The 27,819-nt window shown below is 35.2% G+C and overlaps 2 protein-coding genes across 9 annotated transcripts in view; one reads left to right on the top strand and one right to left on the bottom strand.

The window, feature by feature from the left end:
• PPIG (peptidylprolyl isomerase G) overlaps positions 1-12,507 on the top strand; it is a 51,760-nt gene extending 39,253 nt beyond the window's left edge. For all 8 annotated transcript variants that reach the window (XM_036071993.2, XM_078070960.1, XM_078070958.1 and 5 more), the window contains 4 exons: positions 575-742; positions 2,797-2,884; positions 6,492-6,628; positions 6,829-12,507. In XM_036071993.2, the coding sequence (XP_035927886.2) occupies positions 575-742; positions 2,797-2,884; positions 6,492-6,628; positions 6,829-7,936 (1,501 nt within the window). In that variant the 3' untranslated portion in view covers positions 7,937-12,507. The remainder of the gene's footprint in view (positions 1-574; positions 743-2,796; positions 2,885-6,491; positions 6,629-6,828) is intronic.
• A 1,613-nt stretch (positions 12,508-14,120) lies between these two features.
• CFAP210 (cilia and flagella associated protein 210) overlaps positions 14,121-27,819 on the bottom strand; it is a 33,657-nt gene continuing 19,958 nt past the window's right edge. The window contains exons 6-9 of the mRNA XM_036071994.2: positions 24,025-24,164; positions 21,103-21,295; positions 20,232-20,396; positions 14,121-14,582 (exon numbers count right to left, since the gene is read on the bottom strand). Of these exons, the coding sequence (XP_035927887.2) occupies positions 14,238-14,582; positions 20,232-20,396; positions 21,103-21,295; positions 24,025-24,164 (843 nt within the window). The 3' untranslated portion in view covers positions 14,121-14,237. The remainder of the gene's footprint in view (positions 14,583-20,231; positions 20,397-21,102; positions 21,296-24,024; positions 24,165-27,819) is intronic.

Genomic DNA, 27,819 nt, shown 5'->3' on the forward strand with positions numbered 1-27,819 from the left:
TGCTTTTGGTTTTATAGGTTTGTGTTTCTTAGGAGGAATATATAGGATTAATGAGAATTATAGGAAACCAATTATTATTTTCCTTATTTTTTATAGCAGTCTCTCTTGCTTTTTTTGTCCTTTATTTCCTTTGTTGCTATGAAAACACAAGGGTAGAAGCAAATATTGTCAGTATATTTACTTTCTTTTCTGTTTTGTCTGAAATGATCTATGTACTAAAACTTGTCTTATGCCTGTTGTCTTGAAAGCAACTAATTTCTTTGCCTACATTTTTAAGTATTTTAAATTTATCAGAGTACATTGCCTGTGGAGTTCCATGTTTTAGATCCATTTTATTGGAAAATACTTTCTGAGAATGTGATAATGGAAACAATTGGTTTTGCTTTTGGGTTGGTTAGCTGGTTTGTCAGACGAATGAAGGAGGATTTTCTGTATGTTATTGCATCTTTGAGGGGGTGGGCAGGATGGCTTATATGTTGTGACATCTTACAAAGGAAAGAAATACCAACAATTGGAAATTTGGGGTAGGTGCATAATAATGAAATGGAATTTTTTTTGTATGTTTTCTGTTAAGTGCATCTAGTGAAAGTGAGACTGAAAATCTTGAAGCACAACCCCAGTCTACTGTCCGTCCAGAAGAGATCCCTCCTATACCTGAAAATAGATTCCTAATGAGAAAAAGTCCTCCTAAAGCTGATGAAAAAGAAAGGAAAAACAGAGAAAGAGAGCGAGAGAGAGAGTGGTATGTTAATGTGTCTGTCTTGTAGAGTGCCCTACACTCTTTAAAACAGAACTTTTTTTTTAAGTCTTTATGTACTTGAAACAAGATTTAATTGGTGACCTTGTCCCAAGATTGAAATCTTTTTTTATAGGATAAAGTTAGCAAAGCTCCTTTTTGTTAACTATACATCTAAAAAGAGAGAATGATTTAATTCAAACAGATTTTGAGTTAAAAGTTACTTTTTTGAAAAATAAGCACTGCAAAAAGAAGCATTGTGGCATTTCAGACCAATTCCATTTAAAACAAGCTGTCTTACTGTGTAATTTGTATATATTAAACTTCTAAGCAAGTAAGAACCTTTATTTTTCAATTTAATAGGGCAAAAATGCTGTTTTCATGCCTAATTTATAGTATTGTGGTAATGAAAATTGATATATTCAAGTTCTTTGAAAATGTTTCTGCGTAAATTCACATTATTAGTATTAGTTGGCCTATTGGTTCTTTATAAATCATTTTAATAATTATCTCCAAAAATAGAAAAAAAGATTGAAGTCATTTTCTTATTTATGATTAGAAATGTATTGTTAATAACATAAAAGTAATAAAATTCTGAGTATCTCCCATATACTTTCACAATACAGTAAAAATATAAAAATAAATGTTAGTTTTATTTTAAAAAAAGTTATTTGAAACTTGGGGTAATTTCAGTGGAGTGGATTGAGTTAATTTTTCCTCAAGTACTAGGAAAGGTATTTTTAAGGAAATAAATATTACAGAGATAATGTTTGAACTACTTTAGAATGAACTTTTCAAACATAACTTACATGGATATTGTTTGTGCTAATTAAATATTAACTCATTATTTTTTGAAAACAGTTTCCCTTTTTGGTATAAACCAGGATGTAAATGTTTTGCTAATTCACACCAGCTTGTGTCTACTTTATTATCCTTAATTACTCTTTTCTATAGTTCTTTTGACAGTGAACAGTTGCTTATAGGATTATAAGCTACTTTGGAATAAGATGGGGTTGTTTTTTTCTTTTTTAAAGATTTTATTTATTTTAGAGAGAGTGTGTGCGTGAGCAGAGGGAGGGGCAGAGGGAGAGAATCTCAAGCGGACTCCCCATAGAGCACAGAGCTCGACAAGGGCTTGATCCCAGGACCCTAAGATCGTGACCTGAGCCGAAATCAAGAGTCAGATGCTCAACCCTACTGAGCCACCCAGGCACCCCTGGAATAAGATAGTTTTAAAATTATTTTCTTAGTGGCATACCACCTATGCTGAGCTATATGAACTCTTCTATGTTGATTTTCCTTAATGCTGTCAAGTTAATTTCATCTTAAAAATGGTTATTTAACAGGGTTTCTCAGCACACAGCTGGCATTTTGGGGCAGAATAGTTCTTCATTCTCATGCATTACAAGATTTTAGCGTTCCTAACTCATGGTTCTAAGTACCAGTAGCACTGTCTAGTCATTGACAGTTGAAAAATGCTCCCATACTTTTCCAGATACCTAGTAGGAATTGATAACATTGAAAACTACTGATTATGTATAAGATTTAAATTTATTAGTTTAGATCAGTAAAGCTGTATTCTCCAGATCCATTTTTATAGTTGTTTTAATTTAAATTTAATTCATTAACATATATTTTATTAGTTTCAGAGGTAGAGTCTAGTGATTCATCAGTTGCATACAATACCCAGTGCTAATTACATCAGGTGCCCTCCTTAATGCCCATCACCCAGTTACCCCATCCCTCCAGCAACCCTGTTTGTTTCCTGTAGTTAAGAGTCTCTTACGGTTTGTCTCCCTCTCTGATTTCGTCTGATTTTATTCTTCCCTCTCTTCCCTTATGATCATCTGTCTTGTTTAACTTGCACATTTGTGTGAAATCATATAATTGTCTTTCTCTGACTGACTTATTTCACTTAGCATAATACCCTCTAGTTCCATCCACATCGTTGCAAATGGTTAAGATTTCATTTTTTGATGACCAAGTAATATTCGTGTGTGTGTGTGTGTGTGTGTGTGTGTGTGTGTGTGTATTTTAATTTTCCCTTTGCTTCCTTCTAGTAATCCACCTAACTCCCAGCCTGCTTCATACCAGAGGCGACTTTTAGTTACTAGGTCTGGCAGGAAAATTAAAGGAAGAGGACCAAGGGTAGGTGATTCTTTTCCCAGAAATCTTAATAATATTGCATTTATCGTAAATAATTTGAGTGTTTCTTAAATATTGTTTTATAGGTAACTAAAATTTAGAGTAGATATGGATATTATGTTCTCTTTTTATTTTATTTATTTTTTTAAAGATTTTATTTATGTATTTGACAGAGACACAGCAAGAGAGGGAACACAAGCAGGGGGAGGGGGAGAGGGAGAAGCAGGCCTCCCGCAGAGCAGGGAGCCCGATGCGGGGCTCGATTCCAGGACCCTGGGATCATGACCTGAGCTGAAGGCAGACGCTTAACGACTGAGCCACCCAGGCGCCCCATGTTCTCTTTTTATAGTAACTTCTTTGTGTTGATACTTCCAAACTGAAAATATATGGATGTTAATAGATTTTACATGTGCATGGTGTAAAATGAGATCAGTGTCTTTCTTGTGCCTCCTTGTTACTTCCTGACCATTATATCTCTGATCTTGTTAAAAATTAATAAAAATTAACCCTGTTCCTGTATTTCATCCTCTTTCCTGGATTCTCCCCGTCCGAATATCTTGAGTCTTCAAAACTTTTTAGAAATGTGGCTCTACTTGGTATATTATTTCTTCACTTCTTACTCATTTCTAAACCATTTCAGTTCATCTTCTACCATTCTGCTGAAAATAGCACTTGCTATATGGTTGGCTATAAGTCATAAAATCCAGTGGGTCCTTTCAGTCTTTGTCTTACTTAATCTCCCTCCTTGTAATACTCTTTCCACTTGCTTCTGTCCTATTTTCTTTCTGTCTCTGGCCAGTCTATTTTGAATGTCCACTGCTAGTTCACACTCTTATACCTGGCCTTTAATATAGTAGTACCTCAGGGTTCCAACTCTTCTCACTCTGCATATGGTCCTTGGGCAGTCTCATCACTCCCACAGCTTCAGTGGCTTACCTGTGTGTTGATAAGTATCAAATGCTCATTTGCTTTTCTGGTGCCAAGACTTATTTGACAGCCAGCTAGTTGCTTAACAGACACCTCACACTCAGTGTATATAATGTTGAGCATAAGCACTTCCTCTTCAGACCTCCTTTAGGTTCCTGCTCTCACTGATAGACACCAACACCTGTGCAGTTACTTAAAGCCCAAGAATCATTTTATTTCTCTCCTTTCCTACCTTGTATATCTTTTTTTTTTTTTAAGATTTTATTTATTTATTTGACAGAGACACAGCGAGAGAGGGAACACAAGCAGGGGAGAGTGGGAGAGGGAGAAGCAGGCTCCCTGCGGAGCAGGAAGCCCCATGTGGGGCTTGATCCCAGGACCCCGGGATCATGACCTGAGCCGAAGGCAGACGCTCAACCGGCTGAACCACCTAGGCGCCCCCCTACCTTGTATATCTTACCCAACACCAAAACCAAATCCCTTCATTTCAGCCTTGTAAATACTTTGAAATCCATCTACTTCTCAAGCTTCACTCCCATCACCTTAATTCAGTTTACCTTTGTATATTCTCTGAACTGTAAATGGCCTTCTAACTGTTCTCATGGCAGTTCTCAAACTTTTTTGTCTTAGAACTCTCTTTACACTTTTTTTTTTCTTTTTAAATGCGGGGCTTGAACTCACAACCTTGAGATCAAGACCTGAGCTGAAATCAAGAGTTGGACACTTGACTGAGCTACCCAGGTGCCCCAGAATCTAATCTTTACACTTTTTTTTTTTTTTAAAGATTTTATTTATTTGACAGAGAGAGACACAGCAAGAGAGGGAACACAAGCGGGGGAGTGGGAGAGGGATAAGCAGGCTTCCCGCCGAACAGGGAGCCTGATGCATGGCTCGATCCCTGAGCCACCCAGGTGCCCTTCTCTTTACACTTTTAAAAATTATTGAAGATCCAAAGGAGCTTTTGTGATATGGGTTATATCCATCGATATTTATAGTTTTAGAAATTAAAACCAAGAACTATTTAAAATACAAGAATATATAAGCACACATTCCATTAGCTATGAAAGCAAAGATACTAAAACATCATGTAGTCTGAAAAACTCCACTGTTTTGAAAATGAAAAAGGCAAATAATATGATATAATGAAAATAGTTTTGCCTTCACAGATCCCCTGAGTCTTGGGATCCCTAGACAGCAATTTGAGAATCACTGATAGAATTCTTTCTCTAAACAGCATCCAGAATGGTCTTTTTTTTTTAAAGATTTTTTTTTAAGATTTAAGACACAAACAGCGAGAGAGGGAACACAAGCAGGGGGAGTGGGTGAGGGAGAAGCAGGCTTCCTGCCAAGCAAGGAGCCTGACGTGGGACTCGATCCCAGGACCCTGGGATCATGACCTGAGGCGAAGGCAGACGCTTAACAACTGAGCCACCCAGGTGCCCCCAGAATGGTCATTTAAGAATGAAAATGTCATTCCTTTGCCATCGATTATAGGATAAGTCCAAAATTGTTACCATGGCCTATGAGACCTTATAAAATCTAGTCCTTGCTTACCTCATCAGTATTATCTAGTATTACATTCCCTGGAAGTTTTTTTTTGTTGGTTTGTTTGTTTTTAAGATTTTTATTTATTTATTTGTCAGCGAGACTGCACAAGCAGGGCGGGGAGCGGCAGGCAGAGGGAGAAGCAGGCTCCCTGCTGAGGAAGGAGCCTGATTTGGGACTCGATCCCAGGACCCTGGGGTCATGACCTAAGCCGAAGGCAGACGCTTAACTGACTGAGCCACCCAGGCGTCCCTCCCTGGCAGTTTTTATCTTTAGCCGTACTGATCTATCTTGTGGTCATTTCTAAAAAGTGCAGTGTTTTTTCCTGTTTTGGGACCTTCAAATAAGATATTTCTTATGCTTCACATATTCTTCCTTACCCATCCATCCTCACACTTTTACCTTCTTTTCCTTACCCTTGCCTATGTAACTCTTCATGCATGTTTGTTAGTTGTTAGCTTTTAATTATCATTTAACTTTCCCTGTACTAGGCTGGATCTCCCCTGTTACATATTCTCTGAGCACCCTGTATTTCCTTTATGCTGATTCTAATTGTAACTGATTTGTGCTTGTGAATATCTGTGATTATATATCTATCTAAGGGTTCTCCTAGCCTTATAGAATTCAAGTTCCAAAAGAGCAAAATTGAGACATGTCTTGGCTCACTAATGTTTCTGCAACACATGGTAGAGTGGTTGGCCATTCCAAGAGCTGAGTAAATATTGGTTGAATAAATAAACATTATGCATTTACTCAGTTTTTCTCCTAATATGGGATATTTGCTTGGAAACATCAAGAATACATATTTCCAAATTGAAACTTGGCAACTTGTAAGGGTTCCTGTACCTGTTATGGTCCAGTAGCATCACTTAAATAGGATAGTTCTGTGGAGAGGACATGGGTGGCTAGAGTTTGTGTGGTTAATGCTTTTTATTTAGAATTTATAGTATGAGTGAGTGTTTAAAGTATTTTTGCCTCACTGGTTTCATACCTGAAAATTAGGAAATCTTATTTATTTTAGAGGGTATAGAAGTATAGGACATTTTATTTGAACCTAGAAATGTATAGGCTATAGCTATGATTGTAATGCTTTTATATTTTTAGGAGGTTAATATTTTTCCCATTTTATTTTTTTAAGCGTTACCGAACTCCTTCTAGATCCAGATCAAGGGATCGTTTCAGACGTAGTGAGACTCCTCCACATTGGAGGCAAGAGATGCAGAGAGCACAAAGAATGAGGGTATCAAGTGGTGAAAGATGGATCAAAGGGGATAAGTAAGATTTACCTATATTATTTCACATGTAGTGACAAGTATTTTTGTTTTTACTCTTGTACATAAAGTTGTTCAATTTATAGCCATTTCAATTGTTTCTGAATATTTTTAAAAATACAGAATACCATTTTGGCTAATAATGGACATCATCCTTTTTCTAATAAAATTTCCAAAAAGCTTTTTTTTCTCCTTATTTTTTAGGAGTGAGTTAAATGAAATAAAAGAAAATCAAAGAAGTCCAGTTAGAGTAAAAGAGAAAAAAGTAACTGATCACAGGCATGTGTCTGAGAGTCCAAACAGAAAAAATGAAAAGGAAAAGAAAGTTAAAGACCACAAATCTAACAGCAAAGAGAGAGACATCAGAAGAAACTCAGAAAAGGATGATAAGTATAATAAAAACAAAGTGAAGAAAAGGGCCAAATCTAAAAGTAGAAGTAAGAGCAAAGAGAAATCAAAGAGTAAAGAAAGAGATGCAAAGCATAATAGACATGAAGAAAAGAGGATGAGATCAAGGAGTAAAGAAAGGGATCATGAGATTGTTAAAGAAAAAGAAAAGTCTGATTCTAAAGGAAAAGATCAGGAAAGGAGTAGAAGTAAAGAGAAGTCTAAACAGTTAGAATCAAAAAGTAATGAGCATGATCATAATAAAAGTAAGGAAAAGGATAGACGTGCACAGTCTAGAAGTAGAGAACGTGATATCACTAAAGGCAAACACAGTTACAATAGTAGAACAAGGGAACGAAGCAGAAGTAGGGACAGGAGCAGAAGAGTGCGATCTAGAAGCCATGACCGAGATCGCAGCAGAAGCAAGGAGTACCATAGATACAGAGAACAAGAGTACAGGAGAAGGGGAAGGTCACGAAGCCGAGAGAGAAGAGCATCACCAGGAAGATCAAGAAGTAAAGATAGAAGGAGGAGGAAGAGAGATTCACGGAGCTCAGAGAGAGAAGAAAGTCAAAGCAGAAACAAAGAAAAATACAGAAACCAAGAAAGTAAGAGTTCACACAGAAGAGAAAACTCTGAGGGTGAGAAGAGAATGTACTCTAAAAATCGTGATCATAATAGCTCAAATAATAGGGAAAAAAAGGCTGAGAGAGATCAAAGTCCATTCTCAAAAATAAAACAAAGTAGTCAGGACAATGAGTTAAAGTTCTCCACATTGAAAAATAAGGAGGATGAGAAGACCAGATCCTCAGTGGAAAAAGAAAACCAAAAATCAAAGGGTCAAGAAAATGACCACATACATGATAAAAATAAAAAATTTGATCATGAATCAAGCCCTGGAACAGATGAAGACAAAAGTGGATGAGTGAGTTGTGTAAACTTCTTATTTCCATTCTGCTCAAATTTTAAGTTTTAGAGACTTGCTGATGAATCTCCTTTATGTTGTTTTCCTCTTTTCATTGTTTTTGGGTTTTATGTTTGTCCTTTTTTTTTTTTTTTTTTAATGTGGACTTTATTGAGTTGATCTTTTGATAATCTGCAACCTGGATAATTTGTACTGCTAAAGTTTTAATAAACTTGAAATGAGAAAAACACTTTGGTGTAATACTGTGTGCTGTGTTTAACTATTTCATGTATGCATTTTTGTGTTGCAACAATCAGCCAATAGCAAATGTGCTATTCTACATCCCAGTTTGTGTGATTAGCCAGTTGAAAACAAGCATAACTGATTGTTGGAATACATTGTTACAGAAGCTTGTGTTTCTCATGATTAAAGTAACTTTAGAAGCCACTAGATAGAAGAAATCTTGTATAGATTTTCTGATTGCATTTAAGTAGAGGCTTGCAGCAGCAGCAGCTTTTAATTAACACAGAAAAGCAGGATCCTAATAACTTGAGATCTTAAGTCATCACTTTTGATTTTATAGTAATTTGTGCTTTAAAAGTTATTTATATTGTACTGCCTATGTTATTCTTTATAATTCCACTCATAGCTTGATTCATACTAATATTTTTCCTGCCTAGTTTTGTTTTATTTACTTAACTATTTACAAAAATAGTTGAGTAATTTTTTCAGTTGATGTACTGATTGAGTTTGACTTGCTGTTATACAGCATCTGACAGGAACTGTACCTTGGAAGATCAGATTGTAATTCTCAATTCTATGTCACTTTTGGTCTGGAGAGATGAAATTTTTGCTTTGGGGAACCTTGTTTTATAATTACTATTATCTTTCTCTAAAATGAAGATATTTTTCTCACTAAAACATACCACTTGTGCAGGTCTTTAAGTTAGATTCTAAAAATTGTTAGTATTGACATACTAACTTCCAAGATTTCTCTTTTGGCCACTGATCTATATAGAGTTGAGTGTTAATTCTGCATGGTTCTTGTTTTGGATTTGGTTTTTTAACTTGAGCTGACTTCTCTAACTCTCATAGTTGTGAGTTTCAAATGGCAAGAAAATGCATCTTTTCTATTTATGTATCACAATAGGGTATAGCATGTTTATGACTCTGGTTTCTTTCTATTCAGATGGCTTTATACCATTACTGTTAACATTATTTAGCTTGGCATGTGCAACATTGCCACATAGAGTAGAAAGTTGCAAAATTTGATAGCTTACAGAGTTAAACAGTAAAAGATACCCAAAGTCCATTTAGAATTTTGTGTGTTGTATATTGCTATTTTTGTGATGTGTGGCCTTTTTTTCTGTAATATCTCTTCTAAATAAAATACTGAACATCCAGCAAACACAAAACCTGCCTCATTTGAGAAGAAATTTCAGAATTCCAATTAATAGTAGCCTTTAGAGTGTTTTGTACTTTCATATTTGTCAGTGTAGTATCAACTTTTACCAAGGTAGCTTTTTGGTAAACCCAGTAACTACTCAGTGCTATTTGTACTGAGCAAAGCAGTGCTTAACATAATACTTCCCATTAATGATTAATACAGTAATGAACATTTGGCATTGTGGTAGCTGTTTGCATAACAAATAATAGGTAATGATTATAAGATTGTTTGGAATATCTTGAAGCAAATAATCCACAATGAAGTCTTTCTAAATTTTTTTTTCCTGATGATAAAAGTGATAGATGTTTATGATAATCTGGGGTGATTGATTCCTTAGAGACTTTGACCACAAACCTACTTTAGGGATGATTGAGTCTTGAGTTCCCAAGCTATATAATCTGTTACATATTTTAAATTAGTTATTATCTTTAAATTCAGTGAATTGCATTTTAAAAATATCTGTTATAAACTATTTGAGCTTCAAGGTGCTATTTAAGAAAGGTTTTCTAATAACAAAAAAAACCCATGCTAGGTAAAAATACATGTTGTCTGATCGCAGAGCTGTATCTAGTAAGAATTATAGACAAGTAACCATAGGGAAAAAATTTTAGCAATTTCTATAAGTAGTATTCTCCTGTTCTGGTTATCAAAAGAGCAACTCCATGCTAAGCATATATAGACATTTAAAAACTTATTTTTTATAGTAGAACAGATACAGTGAAGAAATTGAGATGAAAGATGACAATCAGATTTTATTTTCAGAATAAAAACATTTAGAAAATAATTAAACAGCATTAACTGTATCTCATCTGCCTTTACATCTGAATAGCACATAGCTCAAACAGTCCTTTTATTGCATTTTTAATAGTTGTGCCACCTTTAGCTTTTACTTTGAATATACTCCTTGAAAGCTGGCTCTTTCCTGTCAAATTGATTTTATAGTTAAGTCTGAGCTTACGGTTTACCTCGAACTATCTTTGACTTCATATCCTCTAAAGATATTTAATTGGTTTATTTTATTGTTTGGCAATATCTGAGAATTTTTTTCATGATTATTTCTTTTGGGGGTAAACCATCTGCCACAAATTGACACAACAGAGAGATTAATGTTGATGAGCAGTAGAGAATCTACTGGGTTGCTTTAAAATATTTTTAAATTACTCTACAGTTCATAGAGCATTGTAATTTCTAATAGAGTTCCTTAAAGCCCTCACAGAAGTTTCAAAGAATTTGATAAATCTGTCTTTGCACAAGTGTGATACTGATTCATACTGGCTTTGCTGAATGCCCTAATCAGATGCTTGTACCCAGTGAAAAAGGTATGAAACTGAAAAGTAAACATTTCTTAATATTATGGACAGGAACACATTGGGTTTCTGGTATTTTGAGTAATGATATTAAAGGACAATTCTAATTTGTTTTCAAGTTAGTATATGGAAAAGTTAGTATTTTTTTTTTTTTAGTAGCTCACTATGCTTTTTAGTCCAGGTGGCAGTTGTTTTTCATCACACTTTGAACCTTTTATAGTAAATTTCTATAGAAACTTGTTCCCTTTCCCTTCACCGGAAGGTACTTTCAATATATACCATATATATAGTTGATTGTTATAAAGAAACATAAAATGTTTTATTTTCCTGTCTTCTTTTGGTCATGTTTACTATAATTATTCAGTTTAGTATTCATACATTTACAGTTGAATAAACTCCAAGGATTGTAGATTTATAACCTGTTTATTGTGAAAAGATATGTTTTGTTACAATACTTGTTTTAAAATTGATAAACTCCAGGAAGTGCAGCATTGGTTGACACCTGCCCATAGCGGGTTTCCCAGCTGCCTTTAAAGGATTCAGACAAATGCAAACGCTGGCCTGTGGTGTAACACAAGAAGTAAATATTAAAAGAAAAATCACATAAATAAAAATCCATCAGCAAGGTTGGAGAAGGGAGTTGTTGAGGGGTTTTGTTTGTTTTTAAGTATAGGAAGAAATTGTGGGGTTAAGTTGTGTTTCTGCTTTTTCTTTTTTTTAAAGCAAATGCCTGTGTTACCAAAAGCCCATGCTGTATATTTTGTTTCTGTTTTGTGTGTTTCTAGTACTTTGAAGGATTGATAAATGAATTGGTTATTTGTATGTGGGGATGTTAAAAGTTGTGGCTGCTCTCTTTGTAGAAGGGAAAAATTCAAGTGAAGTTAATGCACTTCTTTTCCTAGCTCAAAAGTCACTGTGATGTATATTTTTTTAATGAAATTTAGGAATAAAGCTGTTGTCACAATTGTATAATTAGTTTCAAAATGCTGCTTCTCTTATCATTAGTCTAGTAACTGTTAAAACTGTTTTCTGCAAACTGCATTTTACAGAATTTAAATTCTGAAACTATCAACTTTTATAGTTAAACATTGTATTAAATAAACTATAACAGTTTGTTTTGTATTTTTAAAATTACTGTTGTATTAGTTATTCAACCTTTATTTTTATTAAAAGCTAAATAATGAAGATAAATCAACTAAAATATACTTTTATTTTACCCATGGGGATATAGAATTTGTATTAGGAAAAACTGAGCAAAGAGTTTAACAGTACTGAGCTTCTTTAGGAATTTAGTCAGCAGTGATGATTTCCAGAAGGTTTGGAGATAAATTCTAATGTAAATGTTTAATCATAATGTTTCAGATTACAATGTGTCTTTTGCCTCAGCAAACTTAAGGTTAGATTTGGAATTTGCATTACTGTCTACTGGAATGCTACATTTGCTTTTTAATTCCTCCAAATTTCTCAGCATTGGGAACATTGTATTATATCCTGTGCCTGCCAGTTTTAATATAACACTTGACATTGTAAAGCCATATAGATGTTAATTGACTCGTAAAACAAATTGTCTAGTTTTTGGTTTCTTGTTTGGTTTCATTTTTATTTAAATTAGATCTATTTAGGGAAAATGCACCAACTTGAAAGTTAGTCACTGAAAATATATATGGTTAGATAAAAATGTTCTGACCATTCAGTGGTTTATATGTGTTAAGAGGTATTAAATTCTTGAATTCTGGAGTGTTTTTAAATGCTTTATTTAGCCAGAAGAATATGTAAAATGTGAGTGCTTCATATGGACTGTGTAAATTAATTGTGTATTAAAATACTTTTAGTATCAATTTGCTTTTTCTATTTTCATTGCTTTTTAGGCTTCCTTCTTAAACATATTTCCCAACCTAATACTGTTATTTCCTTTTTATTTTTAAGTGCTGATTGATAATTTTTACACCTTTCCCCCCTCAATACCCAAATATATATCTCAGCCACACATTTATTTTTTAAAGGACTTCTCTTATTTATTAAAAAGGTTTTATTTATTTGAGAGAGAGAGCACAAGTGGGTCGGGGGGAGGGGCAAAGGGAGAGGGAGAAACAGACTTCCCGCTGAGCAGGGAGCCCAACGCGGGCCTCAGTCCCAGGACCCTGGGATCACAACCTGAGTCAAAGGCAGGTGCTTAACCGACTGAGCCACCCAGGCGCCCTTAGCCACACATTTTAGCTATGGATTTCTTATCCTGTTGGCAGATTACAACAGTTGTGTTTCCACTGTTCTGAGTGCCTTGCAACTCAGTTTTTTTTCACTCAATTGTTTTGTGATTAATTTTTAAGACTTTGCATAGCCCTTTTGTTTTTAATGTGCTTAACTCTAGTAGAAAGACCAGCCCAGTTGAAAGTAATACAATGAAACTGTTCACATAAGGTAAGAAAACTAGTAATGTCTTTAATGTTTTATGTTCTTCACTGGGATAAGTTGGTTATAAAACATTTATGAAATTAACCATTTTGTGGAAACGTGTTTCCTGTGTTGTAATGTGAAGATAGCTTCATCCAAAACTAGTAATCACCCCCAAATGTACAGTACTTTCTAAAACAGAATTTAAAGAAAAAGATACGTGGCAGAGGTTCCCTGACTTTATTTATTAGTTCATTGAGCCTTTACATCTAAGTAATTTTTAAAATGGTGGCAACCCTAGGCCAAAAGAACTACCGAACAATTTAGCAGCCCTGTGAGAAAGGAAAATAACCTGTATTTCGCTCTTAAACACATTCACCAATGGGATAATATGTGAAGCTTAACTGTACAACTCAAACTTTTGAGTCAGATTGGATGCAGTCACCTGTGTATCAAATTGCTCATATAACTACTTGTAGAAAAATTACTTCAAGTAACTCGAAAACAGTAATTTGCACATGTCTAGCAAGATACACTCTACAAAATAAACTACAAGTCAAACTCTGTAATCCTGTTGTTAGCAATAATATTGGTAGTGTTTGAAACTAAAAAGTACTGAAGGATAAATAAATTTCTGCTGAAGAGAAAAATACTTATGATGCAATATTATTCAACTATAAAAAGGAACAAAGTACTGATAATGGTATAAGATGGATGAAACCTGAAAATAGCTAAGTGAAATAGGCCAGACACAAAAGGCCACAGTATGATTCCATATAATTATATGAAATACCCAAAATAGGCAAATCCATAGAGACAAAGTTGCCAGAGGCTGTGGAAAGGGAGGGGAAGTGGGAGGTGACTGCTTAGGTACAGGGTTTCCCTTTGGAGCAATGAAACATCCTGGAACTAGATATGGTAATGGTTGTACAATATTATAGCTATACTTAATGCTACTGAATACATATTTTTAAAGGCTAAAATTACACTATGTTGTGTATGTATTATCAAAGGGATTTATTAAACTTTGGTAGTGAAGAATCCATTAGAACAGACATAATTGCACTTAGATGAAGAGCAGCTTTATTAACAAATTATAAGCATAAAATTCACTTATTTGTAGCTCATAATATTAGCTACAACTCAGTCTTCTCAATCTCAAAAATAAACTTTTTTTCTACCATGTAAAACCTAGCCTTCCCTTAGACTTTTGAAAATTACTATATTTTGATCCCTGAGAGTTATAGAAAGGGAGCTGGACTCTGGTGCCGTCATTTGCCTGATAACTGGGTCTTAATCCACCTCTGTTCACAAAAACTGGTCCACGGCCACCTCCATGTCCTTCCTGTACAGCTTTTACAAGAGGATAAATATATTTATTTGTTGATTCAGACTCAAGTTCAATTACTTCTCTGGCATAATCCTGAAATTCCTTCTCCTTTTCAGCCACAAGAGCTTCATTAAGTCTGCAATACTCTAATTCTGCTTGTTTTTCTTGCTTCGTGTTAAATTTATTTTTGGCCTATTTGGGAAAGAAAGAAAGTGCAATTTCATATTGGTAAGATCAATTTTCTAAATATACATAGCATTTGAAGTTGTAGATAGAATTTTCTAAACTCGCTGATAGGTGACAAGCTCTGAATTAACAACTACAGTTGACCCTTGAACAACATGGGGGTTAGGGATGCCAACCCCTGGTACAGTAAAGAATTCATGTATAACTTTTGATTCCGCAAAACTTCTAATAGCTTCCTGTTGACCAGAAGCCTTACTGATACATAAAGTTGACACATTTTGGATGCATATATGTATTATATGCTGCGTTCTTAAAATAATGTCTTTTTCTTAATTTGGGGTGGGTGTATTTCTAGGCTATGTGGTTCATCTCCAGGTTTTTTCAAATGGTAGCAAATCTCCAAAAAATTTTCCAATGTATGTATTGAAAAAAATCCATGTGTAAGTGGACCCCCACAGTTCAAACCTGTATTGTTCAAGGGGCACCTGTATATACTATAATTTCAGAAACTCATGCTTCTCACAGTAGTACGCTCAAAGCAGTGGCTCAGTGAAACTTAATAGCCTTATGCAATAACATATCTTCAAGCAAACAATATAACAAAGTAGTTAAAAGCATGAACTTTAGGTAAAAAATGAGTTTAGAATCCTGTTTCTACCTTTATAAAAATGTGTACTTTGGCAGGTATAGAAGACCTACCAATCACTGCCTCCAACCCATCCACTATTTTTTTTTTTTTTTGAAGATTTTATTTATTTGACAGAGACACAGCGAGAGAGGGAACACAAGCAGAGGGAGTGGGAGAGGGAGAAGCCTTCCCACAGAGCAGGACCCTGGGATCATGACCTGAGCCGAAGGCAGATGCTTAACGACTGAGCCACCCAGGCACCCCCCCCTTTTTAAAAAAAATCTCTACACAATGTGGGGCTCAAACTCATGATCCTGAGATCAAGAGTTGCATATTCTTCCAACTGAGCCAGCCAGGTGCCCTTCCCCCATCTACTATTCTGAAAGAACTCACTGAAATCCACTGTTAAGTCAGCCCAATATACCATGTGACCCAGCCAAATAAGATTAAATCAGCAGTGAATATCTGAACTAAATTAAACCAATTACATTTTCTTTTCCCAGGAACTTGAAGTTGTAACAAGTGACATTTATCAATGTAGGTTGGTTGATCTGGAACTGGTTGGAGTAAGTACTCTAAGCGATTTACCAAAAGCCAATTTATATCTCATAATTTTTTTTTCTTTTAACTTCTTTTAACTCTAATATTTGCAAAAACATTGTTCTTTTAACTGATTTTATGAGGTGATTTTAATGAAGTCTGATTGACAACTTCTTGTCTTAGCAGCATTTTAAGAAATGCTGAGTTTGAGTTTGTAAAAAATTGAGTGATTTTGTCTACTTATGAATATATTTAATATTTATGAAAATATTTTCCTAAATCAGTAACCAGCACTTAAGTATAAAAGAGCCCAAACCTGATAACTACTGTACGTTGAAATTTATAAATAAATAGAGCAACCATAACATATTAAATACCAAATTTTTTTGGCATTTAATTCATATTCAATACAAATTAATTCAAATACAATTCAAAATTAAGGTTTGTGTGCTAAAAAAAAGGCTTATGTGCTATTTATTGAATCGGTGATACAATTGCAGGAATTTGAAAAAGTAGAAAATGCCCTTCAAAAAGATTGAGAAAATCAGAAAAAGCTAAAACCACTCTCATAAAAGGTAAAATACTATAATTTGGGAACTTAAAAGAGCAACTAGGATATGTTTGTTTGATAGCAATTTGTGGAAAGATATTAAGGAAGCAAGGAGAAACATCTGAAGTACAGAGAGGAAGTGACAAGGGAAGGAAAGGATTATCATAATGGATCATATGATTGATGCCTCAATTTTGATTGCACTAAGCATAAATAGATTTATAAAGAAACTTTTAAAATACTGTTTTAAATTCCTAAAAATTATAACAGATGGGGGGAAGTTGAAAGCATCTTTAGGAGATGCTAATTATTTTGAATACTGGAAGATGAAGGGATCAAGTATTTATTCTGTCTTTTCTTTAAAAACTGTACCTTAGGGAAACCGAATTGTTGATCATGAAAAGTTCTTTGAAGACTTGAGCAAATGAATAAGAAGAAATGAGAGAATATCAATATCTTGCCACCTCATGAACTAAGAAATCTAGGCAATAGTCATCAAAGGCTGTTCATGTCATAGAAGGTGACAATGGTCACCATGTGCCTTCTGATGGAAGTATACACCACCACGTAAGAGGAATTTTCACCAAAGATTTGAACCTGAATCTGACCTCAACTAGATTTTACCTGAAATGCAGGAAACATAATAAACTATACAACAGGGGTTCAACCATAAAAATCCAGACTAGTAATTCTAAAAGACAAACCCTGTAAACCAGTAAAACCCCTCAACAAATAAATTGGAAAACAAACAATAAAAGACAAAAAGGGAGAACTTAAGAAGAGAGGGGTGGAGGAGGAGTGTTAGATAAGAGACTTGAAAGACATATCAATCAAATAGAATATATGGACCTTATTTGATCCTGATTAAAACAAACTAAGGGGTGCCTGGCTGGCTTAGTCCATAAAGCATGTGACTCCTGATCTCAGGGTCTTGAGTTCAAGCCCCACATTGGGCATGGAGTCTACTTAAAAAATTTTTTTAAAAACCAACAAACTAAAAAAAATACGAGACAATTTAAAGGAAATTTAAAGACAATATTAATTGGTTTAGATGTAATAATGGAATTGGGATTATGTAAATTTGTAAAGAGTCCCTGAGTTTTGAGAGATACATACTACATTGATAAAATGATATCTGGGATTTGCTTCAAAATAATATGGCAGATCCTACTTCTGGCAATGGCTACATGAGGAGGTTGGCCATTTCCCCTCTATAAAAACAAGTTTAAATTCTCATTTCAAAGCACTATTAAATGACCATGTATAAGCAACTACTTGAGAAATGTGTTTTCATGAAAAACTGCTACTAAATCAGGTAAGAACTACAAGCTTTTCTGGGGGATATTGCTATCCCTCCAGCTCCTCCAGCTCAGGTGGTGAAAACTTGCAGATCTGCTGGACAATGATGACATTCCATTTGGACTGAGTGGCAAAGCAGCTAGAAATTTAAGGGGGAGATTCTGGAAGTGAGATAGGCATAGAAGGGCTGAAATAATAAACTCTGTGGACATCCTTGTCTCACTGATAAACTACATATTCACACAAGAGACCCCAGGGAGCTTAGCAAAAATTAAAAGCCTGGGGGAAATTGTGAATTTGCTGTTCTTAGGAATAACATCCTCAACCCACACATAGCTTGTGCGGCAGGGGTAAAAACATTACTGTCTTAACATCACTGAACTGAACATCAACTCCACCCACATTATTGGTTGACTGTCAAACTGTCAATCTGCTGAAAACCAAAAATAAAGAGAAATTGTTGAAACCAGCAAGAGAAAAATGATGCATCACATTTAGGGGACCAACAATATGATTAACAGCAGATTGCTAATGATAAACAATGAAGGCCAAAGATGATGGAACAATATATTCAAAGGGCTGGGAAAGAATGATATCCAGTAATTCTATACCCAGTGAAATGAAGACAAAGACATTTCCACAAACACATAAATAATTTATTGCTAACCCACCTGCACTATAAAACATGCTAAAGGAAGTCTTTAGGCTGAACAGAAATGGCCAAGAAACATGAAAAGATGCTCAATATCACTAATCACTAGGGAAATGCCAATGAAAACCACAAGTGAAACCCAGTTCAAACCTATTACGGTGGCTATTGTAAACAACAACAAAACCATCAACAACAAACCCAGAACAGAACAAATGTTGAGTATTCAGAGAAATTGAAACCCTTGAATATTGCTGGTGGGAATGTTAAGTGGTACAGCTTTATAGAAAACAGTATGGTCGTTCAAGGGGCACCTGGGTGGCTCAGTCAGTTAAGTGTCTGACTCTTGATTTCGGCTCAGGTCATGATCTCAGGGTCGTGGGATTGAGCCCTAGGTAGGGCTCCATGTCCAGCGTGGAGTCTGCTTGGGATTCTCTCTCTCCCTCTGCCCCTCCCCCCACTTGTACTCTCTCTTTCTCTCTCAAAATAAGTAAAATCTTAAAAAAAAAAATAGTACAGTGGTTCTTAAAAAAGTTAAACCTAGAATTACCATATGATCTGGCAATTCTTTTTCTGTGTATAAAGACAAAAGAAAGCAAGACTCAACAGACACTTGTATACCAATATCCACAGAAGTATTATTCACAATAGCCAAAAGATGGAAACAACCCAAATGTCCACTGATGGATGGATGTATAAACAAAATGGGGTATATACATACAATGGAATATTATTCAGCCTTAATAAAAAAAGGAAATTCTGACACATGCTGCAACATGGATGAGTCTTGAAGACATGATAAGTAAAATAATACAGATACAAAAGGACAAATATGATTCCACTAATATGAGGTACCTGGCATATTCAAATTCATAGAAACAAAGAATAGTGGCCACCAGGGACTGGGGGAATGGGGGAATGAAAAGGTACAGAATTTCAGTGTAGGATGATGAAAAAGTTATGGAGATGGATAGTGGTGAGAGTAAATGCACTTAATGGCCCTGAACTGTTACACTGAAAAATGGTTAAAATGGCAAATTTTATGTTATGTATATTCTACCACATTAAAAATGTTAAAACACAATAATAAGAAAACCCAGGGTACCTGGGTGGTTCAGTCGCCTTCAGTTCAGGTCATGATCCCAGGGTTCTGGGATGGAGCCCCATATCAAACTCCCTGCTCAGCGGGTAGTCTGCTTCTTTCTCTCCCTCTGCTGTTCCCCCTGCTTGTGCTCTCTCTCTCTCTCTCTCTCAAATAAAATTTAAAAAAACCCAAACAACTCAATTGAATAATTGTCAAAAGATCTGAATACATACTTCATAAAAGAAGGCACACAAATGTCTATAAAGGACATGAAAAGATCTTCAAAATCTTTAGTCATTAGGGAAATGTAAAACGACACCATAAAATATAGTTGAAATAGAAATAGTTGAAATTAAAGGATAACAAAAGCAAGTGTTGATGAGGATGTGGAACAGTTTGTCCTCGCATATGTTGCTGGTAGGAATGGAAAATGGTATAGCCATTTTGGAAAACAGTTTTAAGTCATAGATGATTGGATGCCAGGTCCTCTATATGTGTTCTAAAATCTCTGGTACCCCTATCACCCCAACTCTGAAACCTATGAGATCCCAATCAACATAATCTCTGGCCTATAGTTATAAAGAGGGGGGAAAAAAGTAAAACGAAGAAGATAAGCATCATGGCCTGCTGTATGCAATTGCATTTTCTTTAATATTTACTAAAGCACAATAGACACTAAAGAAGGATAAATATTTGTGCAAAAGACATAAACCTAATATGGGAACTTCAATACATATAAAAAGAGAAATTAACTTCACATTTTTTATATATTTTATTGTGTCATAACCATAATGATCATTTGATCTTATTTGACAGATGAAACCACCTGGGAAAGAGAAAACTAGCATGAACTCTACATTACATATTTACTGTTAAAATAAGTATAAACATTTAAGAATAATTACCATTTGCTGAATATGGGCATCTCGAACTTCTTGTCGTTCTTTATCAGCTTTGCGTTTTTTCTCCTTTTCATGCTCCTGGAAAATCCGATCTGCTTTCAGGATAGCCAGCAATTGTTCTTTATCCTCTAGTTTCCTCTGTCTTTCTTCTTCCTCTTTATTTTTCATCTAGATGTTAAAAAGCAAAGGGAAACTTTTTTTTTTTTTTTATCAACCAGTGCTCTCTAATAAAGCACAGTTAGAAAGAATAGTACAAGCAGAAAGCCTGGAGCAATACAAGGGCAGAAGTTACAGGTACCTGGGCTGATTCCCACATGATCAGTTTACTTTGGTTTTGTTCTATTTCCCAAATAACAGGAAACACACAATGAAAACTTGAGTGATACTGGTTTAAAAAATAAAATACAAGAACAGAATAGCAAGATCTTCTCAAGGTAGGAGAATATTTGTAGGTAAAAAATTAGCTGCTATAATGTTTATAAACTATCCAAATTAAATGTTATGACAGTCAATTATGTAGGAGATAAGGATTATCTGAAGGATTAAGAAATACAGAAATGGGTTATTTTTATTTGGTTAGTCTTAAAAACACTCAAATGTATATTAAGTGAATAACAATTTTTGCATTTCAGATGGTTCTGAAACAGAAGAGATTATTTTGTGTCTATCAATATCTTATTTGTAATTGATTATCATATGATCTTCTGTTAGAAATTAAACATGGTCTGATTTCAAGAGTATAGGAAGATAACTCATACATTGTTTTTCAAATCTTTGCTAGTTTTTTGTCAGAGAGGGAGAGGGAGTGGAAACTACAGTGGAAAGGACTTAAAATTTTTTTTTAGTTTTTATTTGTCGTAATTGAATTGCTTACCACAACAGCTCTATATTCTGCAATCGCTTTTAATTCTGCTTTGTTTTTTTCATATTTTTCTTTTTCTCTTTTTTCCCATTCAGCCTCAGCTTCTGCAGTATCTCTAGCAATAATCAAATCTTCATTGTCAAGTTTCTCTTTTATTAGTTCACTCAGGAAGTTATTTATTCTTTCTCTCCTTTCTTCCATTAGCCTATAACAAAATAACCATCACTTGTTAAATCTTCATGAATAGATTTGTTATGGAGCCAATATAATTTCATTAGAAATCAGATATTTTAGGGGCACCTGGGTGGCTCAGTCAGTTAATCAGCTGCCTTCAGCTCAGGTCATGATCCCAGAGGTCCTGGGATCAAGCCCTGCATGGGGCTCCCTGCTCAGCTGACAGCCTGCTTCTCCCTCTCCCTCTGCCTGCCGCTCTGTCTACTTGTGTTCTCTCTGTCAAATAAATAAAATCTTTTAAAAAAAAATCAGATAATTTATAGTTTTTTACAAAACTGAATGGAGCCCCAATGCTCCTTATATGTACTGATTATTTTAAGTGGAAACTATTTTTAATACTTTATTTTTAGAATAAAGCATATTTTAAAAATCCAAAGGGAGTAATACATATAATATCTTGTGTACGTGCATGTGTACGCGTGTGTGCATGTAGGAAATAAAGTATTAAAATTCTCACAATGAAAAAATTTTCAAAATACTTAATCAGACACCCTGCTTACTCTAACATTGGAGGCTTAGGTTATAAAATAAATCAACAGCCTTTCTTTAAATGAAACCTCAAAAATATCTAGTAAAAGTTATTAAAATCCTGAATAAATCCATCCTCTTACTATATAGTCTGTTTATAATTTATTCATAGCACTTTATTGACTTCATCTATTTATATGAAGATAGACAACTGTCCTTTTACATTATGAGATTCCTGAGCTCAGAGAATGGGTAAGTCCTCTCTCTAGTTCAGAGCCAAGCATGGTGACTGGCACATCATTAACCATAACTAGGTATTTTTTAAAGGAATAGGGGCATTTTCATTTAGGATTGGACAAAAAATACTTTTAAATTTAGATGTGACAGATTCACTAATTTATGGAATGAATTTGCAAAGCAGTGTGGGAGAAATGATAAGAAAGGACACAGTGCCTATCCCAAGGAAATTACAGTCTAAAGTGGAGAAAAGACATTTGTGCAAATAACAATACATGGCAAAGGGTGATACATGCCAATGAGAAAGCTAGAAAGTGATATAGGCAGATGAGAAAAAAGGAAGGCTTCATGGGAAAGGTGACATTGCATCTAGACTTTCAACGACAATATTCTAAACACTTTTATTGATTGCCTACTATGTTCCAGACATTATTCCAGGTGCTGGGGATATAACAGTAAACAAAAACATTAAAAATCTCTGTTCTTCTAGAACTTTCATTACAGCTGGGGTAGAGGGATAGTGAACAAAGTAAATAATTAAAATGGTGCTATATCACGCAATGAGGAAAAAGCAAGCAATTAAACAGATAAGCAATGTGGGGGTGGGGCTGTAATTTTAATTAAGGTAGTCAGGGAAGGCCTCACTGAGAAGGCAACATCTGAGTAATGATCCTTTTGAAAGAGTTTAGGGAGGTCAGCATTCCCCAGAGAGGGTACAGGAGAAGTCCAGTGTGAGTGATGAGGCGGCAAAGAAGGAGAGAATAGTACAAGATGAAGTCCAAGAGATGAGGCTGGGGTCAGCTGGGAATTAGGATGGTGGAGAGCCTTATGGGCCTTAGTAAATACTCTACATGTGATATAAAGCCATTGGAATGCTCTGCACAAGGCAAAAGTAGAATGTAGACAGAAACACAGTGTACTGAAACTGGCCTCCTCTCTCTTACCTCATCCCAAACTTATCACTAAGGTAAGCAATGACCTCCATATCTGACATTTCATTTTTAAAATCTCATTTAGGGGCGCCTGAGTGGCACAATCAGTTAAGTGTCCACCTCTTGGTTTCTGCTCACATTGTGATCTCAGGGTCATGAGATCAAGCTCCCTGTTGGGCTCCACACTCAGTGCAGTCTTCTTAAGATTCTCCCTCCCTGTGCCCGCCCCTTTCCCCCACTCTCTCTCTAAAATAAATACATAAATCTTTTTTAAAAATCTCATATAATCCCTCTATTGATCTAACACCAATGACTGCTCTCCTCTTACTGAAACTCTCCTTCCTTGTTGTTTCTCTGATTTTCTTCCAATCTCTGGAAACTATTCTTTGGTCTTCGCGTGATCTTCTTCCTCCCAAGGGACTATGCCACCTTCATTTCTTACCTACTCACCATAGGTGAGCTCAGCTGTATCCACAGTTCCAACTACCACTTATATATCAATGGCTCACAAAGCCATCTCTAGCTCATATCCCTCCCCTACAGCAGAGATTTCACTATTTCCAACCATCCACCAGATAGATGTCCTTGATATTCCAAGGGAAACCTAACTCTGAAATCATCATGTCACTAAATGCCCTAGTTATATATAATGACTTACTCTTTTTTTAAAAGATTTTATTTATTTATTTGTGAGAGAAAGCGCACAAGCAGAGGGAGAAGCAGGCTCTCTGCAGAGCAGGGAGCCTGATGCGGGGCTCGATCCCAGGACCCTGGGATCACGACCTGAGCCGAAGGCAGACGCTTAACTGACTGAGCCACCCAGGCATCCCAAAATATTTAATTTATTTATTTATGAGAGAGAGAGTGAGAGGCAGAGGGAGAAGCAGGCTCCCCAGGACCCCAGGATCACAACCTGAGCCAAAGGCAGACGCTTAACCGACTGAGCCAGCCAGGTGCCCTATAATGACTTATTCTTAAAAATTACTCTCATATCACAACTTCTGATTTATAATAATTTCAGATAGTACTTTATTAATTATATGAATTACTTTTAAAAGCTTACCTGTGTGTTTCAGCTTCTTTTTCTTGCCCTATTTGTGTAAGACGCTTTTTTGCTTTGATAAATTTTCTAATCTTTTCATCTTCCTCCTCTTGCTGCTGCCGTTCTACAGCTTTGATGGTATTTTTGTCATTCATATGTTCCTTGGGGAAAAAAACTGTGTATTATCACAAAGAAAAATATCTTTCAACATATGAATATCTAATGAGAACCTATCAAATGGTCCAAGTTATTTCTCTCTTGGGAATTTATCCCAAAGAAACAATCAGAGATACGCATTAAGCTTTATGTACCATGTACTTTATCCCAAAGTTATTTATAAGAGTGAAAAATTGGAAACTTCTAAATCTTTAATAATGAAGAGACGGTTAAATAAATTATACTCTCAATGATATGGGAAGATACAAATAATATAATGGGTAAGTGGGGGGAAAGGAGAATATAAAATACTACATAGCAAATTTCATATATATATATATATATAGTACATATATAGGTACAAGTTTATAATGTATATACTACTGGAAGAAATGTATCAAATGTTAATAGTTATCTCTGGGGTATGAGATTATATATGTGACTTTTCATCTTAATGCTTTTCTGTATTTCCTTTCAAATATCTCATTTCTTTAAAATATGTAATTAAAAATAATTCTAGGGGAGCCTTGGTGGCTCAGTCAGTTAGGCAGCCAACTTTTGGTTTCGGCTGGGGTCACGATCTCAGGGTTGTGAGATAGAGCCTCACATTGGGCTCCACACTCAGCAAGGAATCTGCCTGAGATGCTCTTCCTCTCCCTCTGCCCTCCCCCTTCTGCCCCTCCCTGTGCTTTCTCTCTCTCTCAAATAAATAAGTAAGGGGCACCTGGGTGTCTCAGTCAGTTAACTGTCTGCCTTTGGCTCAGGTCAAGATCTCAGGGTCCTGGGATCAAGCCCATGTCGGGCTCCCTGCTCAGAAGGCAGTCTGCTTCTCCCTCTGCCCCTCCCCTCACTTGCTCTCTCTCTCTCTCTCATAAATAAAATCTTTAAAAAAATAAATCTTTAAAAAATTCTATAATCAGAAAAAATACATTAAATATTTTCATAAATTTTCATTTAATGTTTAAATAGTTAATATACTTCTATGGTACACAAATTAAAAATATTTAAATGATACACAGTATAAAGTGTCCTTCCTTCCGCATCCACTGTCTGTCTCCCTATATTCCTAATTCCTCCACTGACTTGATCACTGTGAAACTAGTTTCTTGTCCAGACTGTCTTTTCCCATATACACAAGAAAAGATACAGATATATAGTCTTACAAAACATTTTAATATAGGTCATTATTTTTCAAAATAAAAATCTGTTCATATCAGCATATATTCCATGACTCCAGCCTGAGTTAGCCATCATAAAAATAGGTGCCTTTGAACACAATAGCCTGGATATATAGATATTAGTGTGTTAGTTACTATAAGTAGAAACCAATTCAAGTGAAGATGCAACACTTAATCTTCCAATATATTTATAACTCAGGGTCTACTATGCACCTAGCATTCTTAAGTACTCTCCTATCTTATGGCTATTACTTTTAAAAGCCCATAATCTGGTTAGGAGAAGCATTAGTGAACATGAAAAGCTAATAACAATATCAAACTGTTAAAGGTGATTGTTTTGAATGATTTCTTAAAAGTTTTATTTTGCTGTTTTTTTTCTAAGTTTATTGTAATGTTCAAACAGATTTTTTTTAATAGGAAAGAATAGAGTTAATTAACACAAACTTAATTCTCATTTTTAAAAGTTGAAAGCCTCAGCTCAAGGTCACATTGCTAGTTAGTGGCAGAGTTAGCATTCAAAGGTCTGTCCCATTCCAAAGTATCTTGGAGAGATAAACATATTGCATCCATGAAACAAGAATAAGATTTTATGGAAAAGGAACAATAGCATTACAGGTAAAACTCTTGGAAATTAAAACTCTGGTAGCTAATTGGTAGCTTAATTTGGTAGCTTATTTTTTTTTTTTTAAGATTTATTTATTTGAGAGAGAGAGAGCAAGCAAGCGGGGAGGAGCAGAGGCAGAGGGAGAGAGAGAATCTCAAGCAAACTCTGTGCTGAGCATGAAGCCCGACTCGGGGCTCAATTCCACAACCCTGAGATTATGACCTAAGCCGAAATCAAGAGCTGGATGCTTAACCGACTGAGCCACCCAGGTACCCCTTGGTAGCTAAATTTAAAATTCAATAGAAAGTTTAAAAGACAAAGTTGAGAATAACTCTCAGAGTCAAACAAAAACCAAAAAGGGCAGGAACAATTAATTGCCTACCCAAGATTCTTTCTTCTTTTTTGCATTAGTAGCAGGACCCACATTTTGTTCAGAGTGGCAACATGCTCATCTAAAAAGACTGTATTTCCAAGCTTTCTTTTCAGCTAAGTATGTCTAATTATGACCAATGAGATTTAGTGGAAATCGTTAAGTGAAACTTCTGGAAATGTTCCTTAAAAGGAGAACAGATAGTTGGGCATTCTTTTTTGTCCTTCTTGCTGCCTAGAATGTGGATATGAGGGCAAGAGCTCCAGCAGCCATTCAGGGCCATGGGGCAACTTTGAGGACAGAAGCCATCTATGTTCCAAGAATAGCAAAGCAAAAAAAGAGAAGCCATTTGAAGTCCCTGTTGATTCTGGAGTTGCCATATTAGCCTTGGAATGACTACTCTGCACTTCAAAGTTTTAATTTATTTAAGGTACTATTACCTTTGAGCCTTCCCCTAACTAAAAAAATGAGAAAAGTTTTTTTTTTTTTTTAATTACAGCATCAATTCAGAAAGTCCAATGTGTATCAGAGGGGTTCTAGAACAGAAGAGACAAAATGGAAGATTATACAAGAAATAAAATAAGAAGAATTTCCAGGATGAAAGGAATATATGTTTCCAGATTGAAAGCATCAACTGAATGCTCAGCAAAATAATAAAAACAACTATACCAAAGTATGTCCCTGTGAAATAAAAATGACCCAGAAATCTTTCAGAAAGAGAGAGAAAAATAAAATACAACAGATCACATAAATAGGCTGAAAAACCCAAGTGGCATCATACTTCTCAACAGCAATACTGGAAGTCAGATGATCATGAAACCATGAATACAAAATTCTGAATTCTGAACCAGAATTCTATATCCAGTCAAACCATAAAGCAAATATGACTTTAAATGACAACCTTTTCAAGTAAGAATTTTTAAAATTGATCTGTATACCCTTTCTTAGGAAGTTACTTGAAGATGTATTTCAGTAAGGTGAAGAAGTAAGCTAAGAAAAAGGAAGGCATGGGTTTCAGGGGAAATGGGAACTGCAGCCCAGGAAAGTGACCCAGGGAAGTCCCAGAATGACAGCTGGGCAGGAGGCCCAGAGAAGGATGGAGGACTTGCATGGGGGAGCTCTAAGAAAATCAAGAACATAGATAATTTAATATTACTTAGATGAATATTTGAAAACTAGTATCAATATACATTTGACAACTTAGAGAACATATGGGAAAAAACTAAGGTATATAGTCATCAAAGCAAACACACAATTATTTTAATCACAGAAAAACATTTATGCAAGCAAAGAAATATAATCATGGTATATTACTTGGCTCTTCAGAGAACACTATTTATATAATAATAATGATTTAGCTAAAATTATGGCATGATTATTTCAGGGGAAGGGGACAGCATTAGAAAAGAGCTAAATCCTCAACTACCAGGCCAGAGGGACAATGTCTAAAACTGATAAATCAAGACACATATCTTTAGAACTTGATATATTTTTAAAATATGCAGATA

The sequence above is a fragment of the Halichoerus grypus genome, chromosome 4 (genome assembly GCF_964656455.1).
Source record: "Halichoerus grypus chromosome 4, mHalGry1.hap1.1, whole genome shotgun sequence".
NCBI classification, from domain to species: Eukaryota; Metazoa; Chordata; class Mammalia; order Carnivora; family Phocidae; genus Halichoerus; species Halichoerus grypus.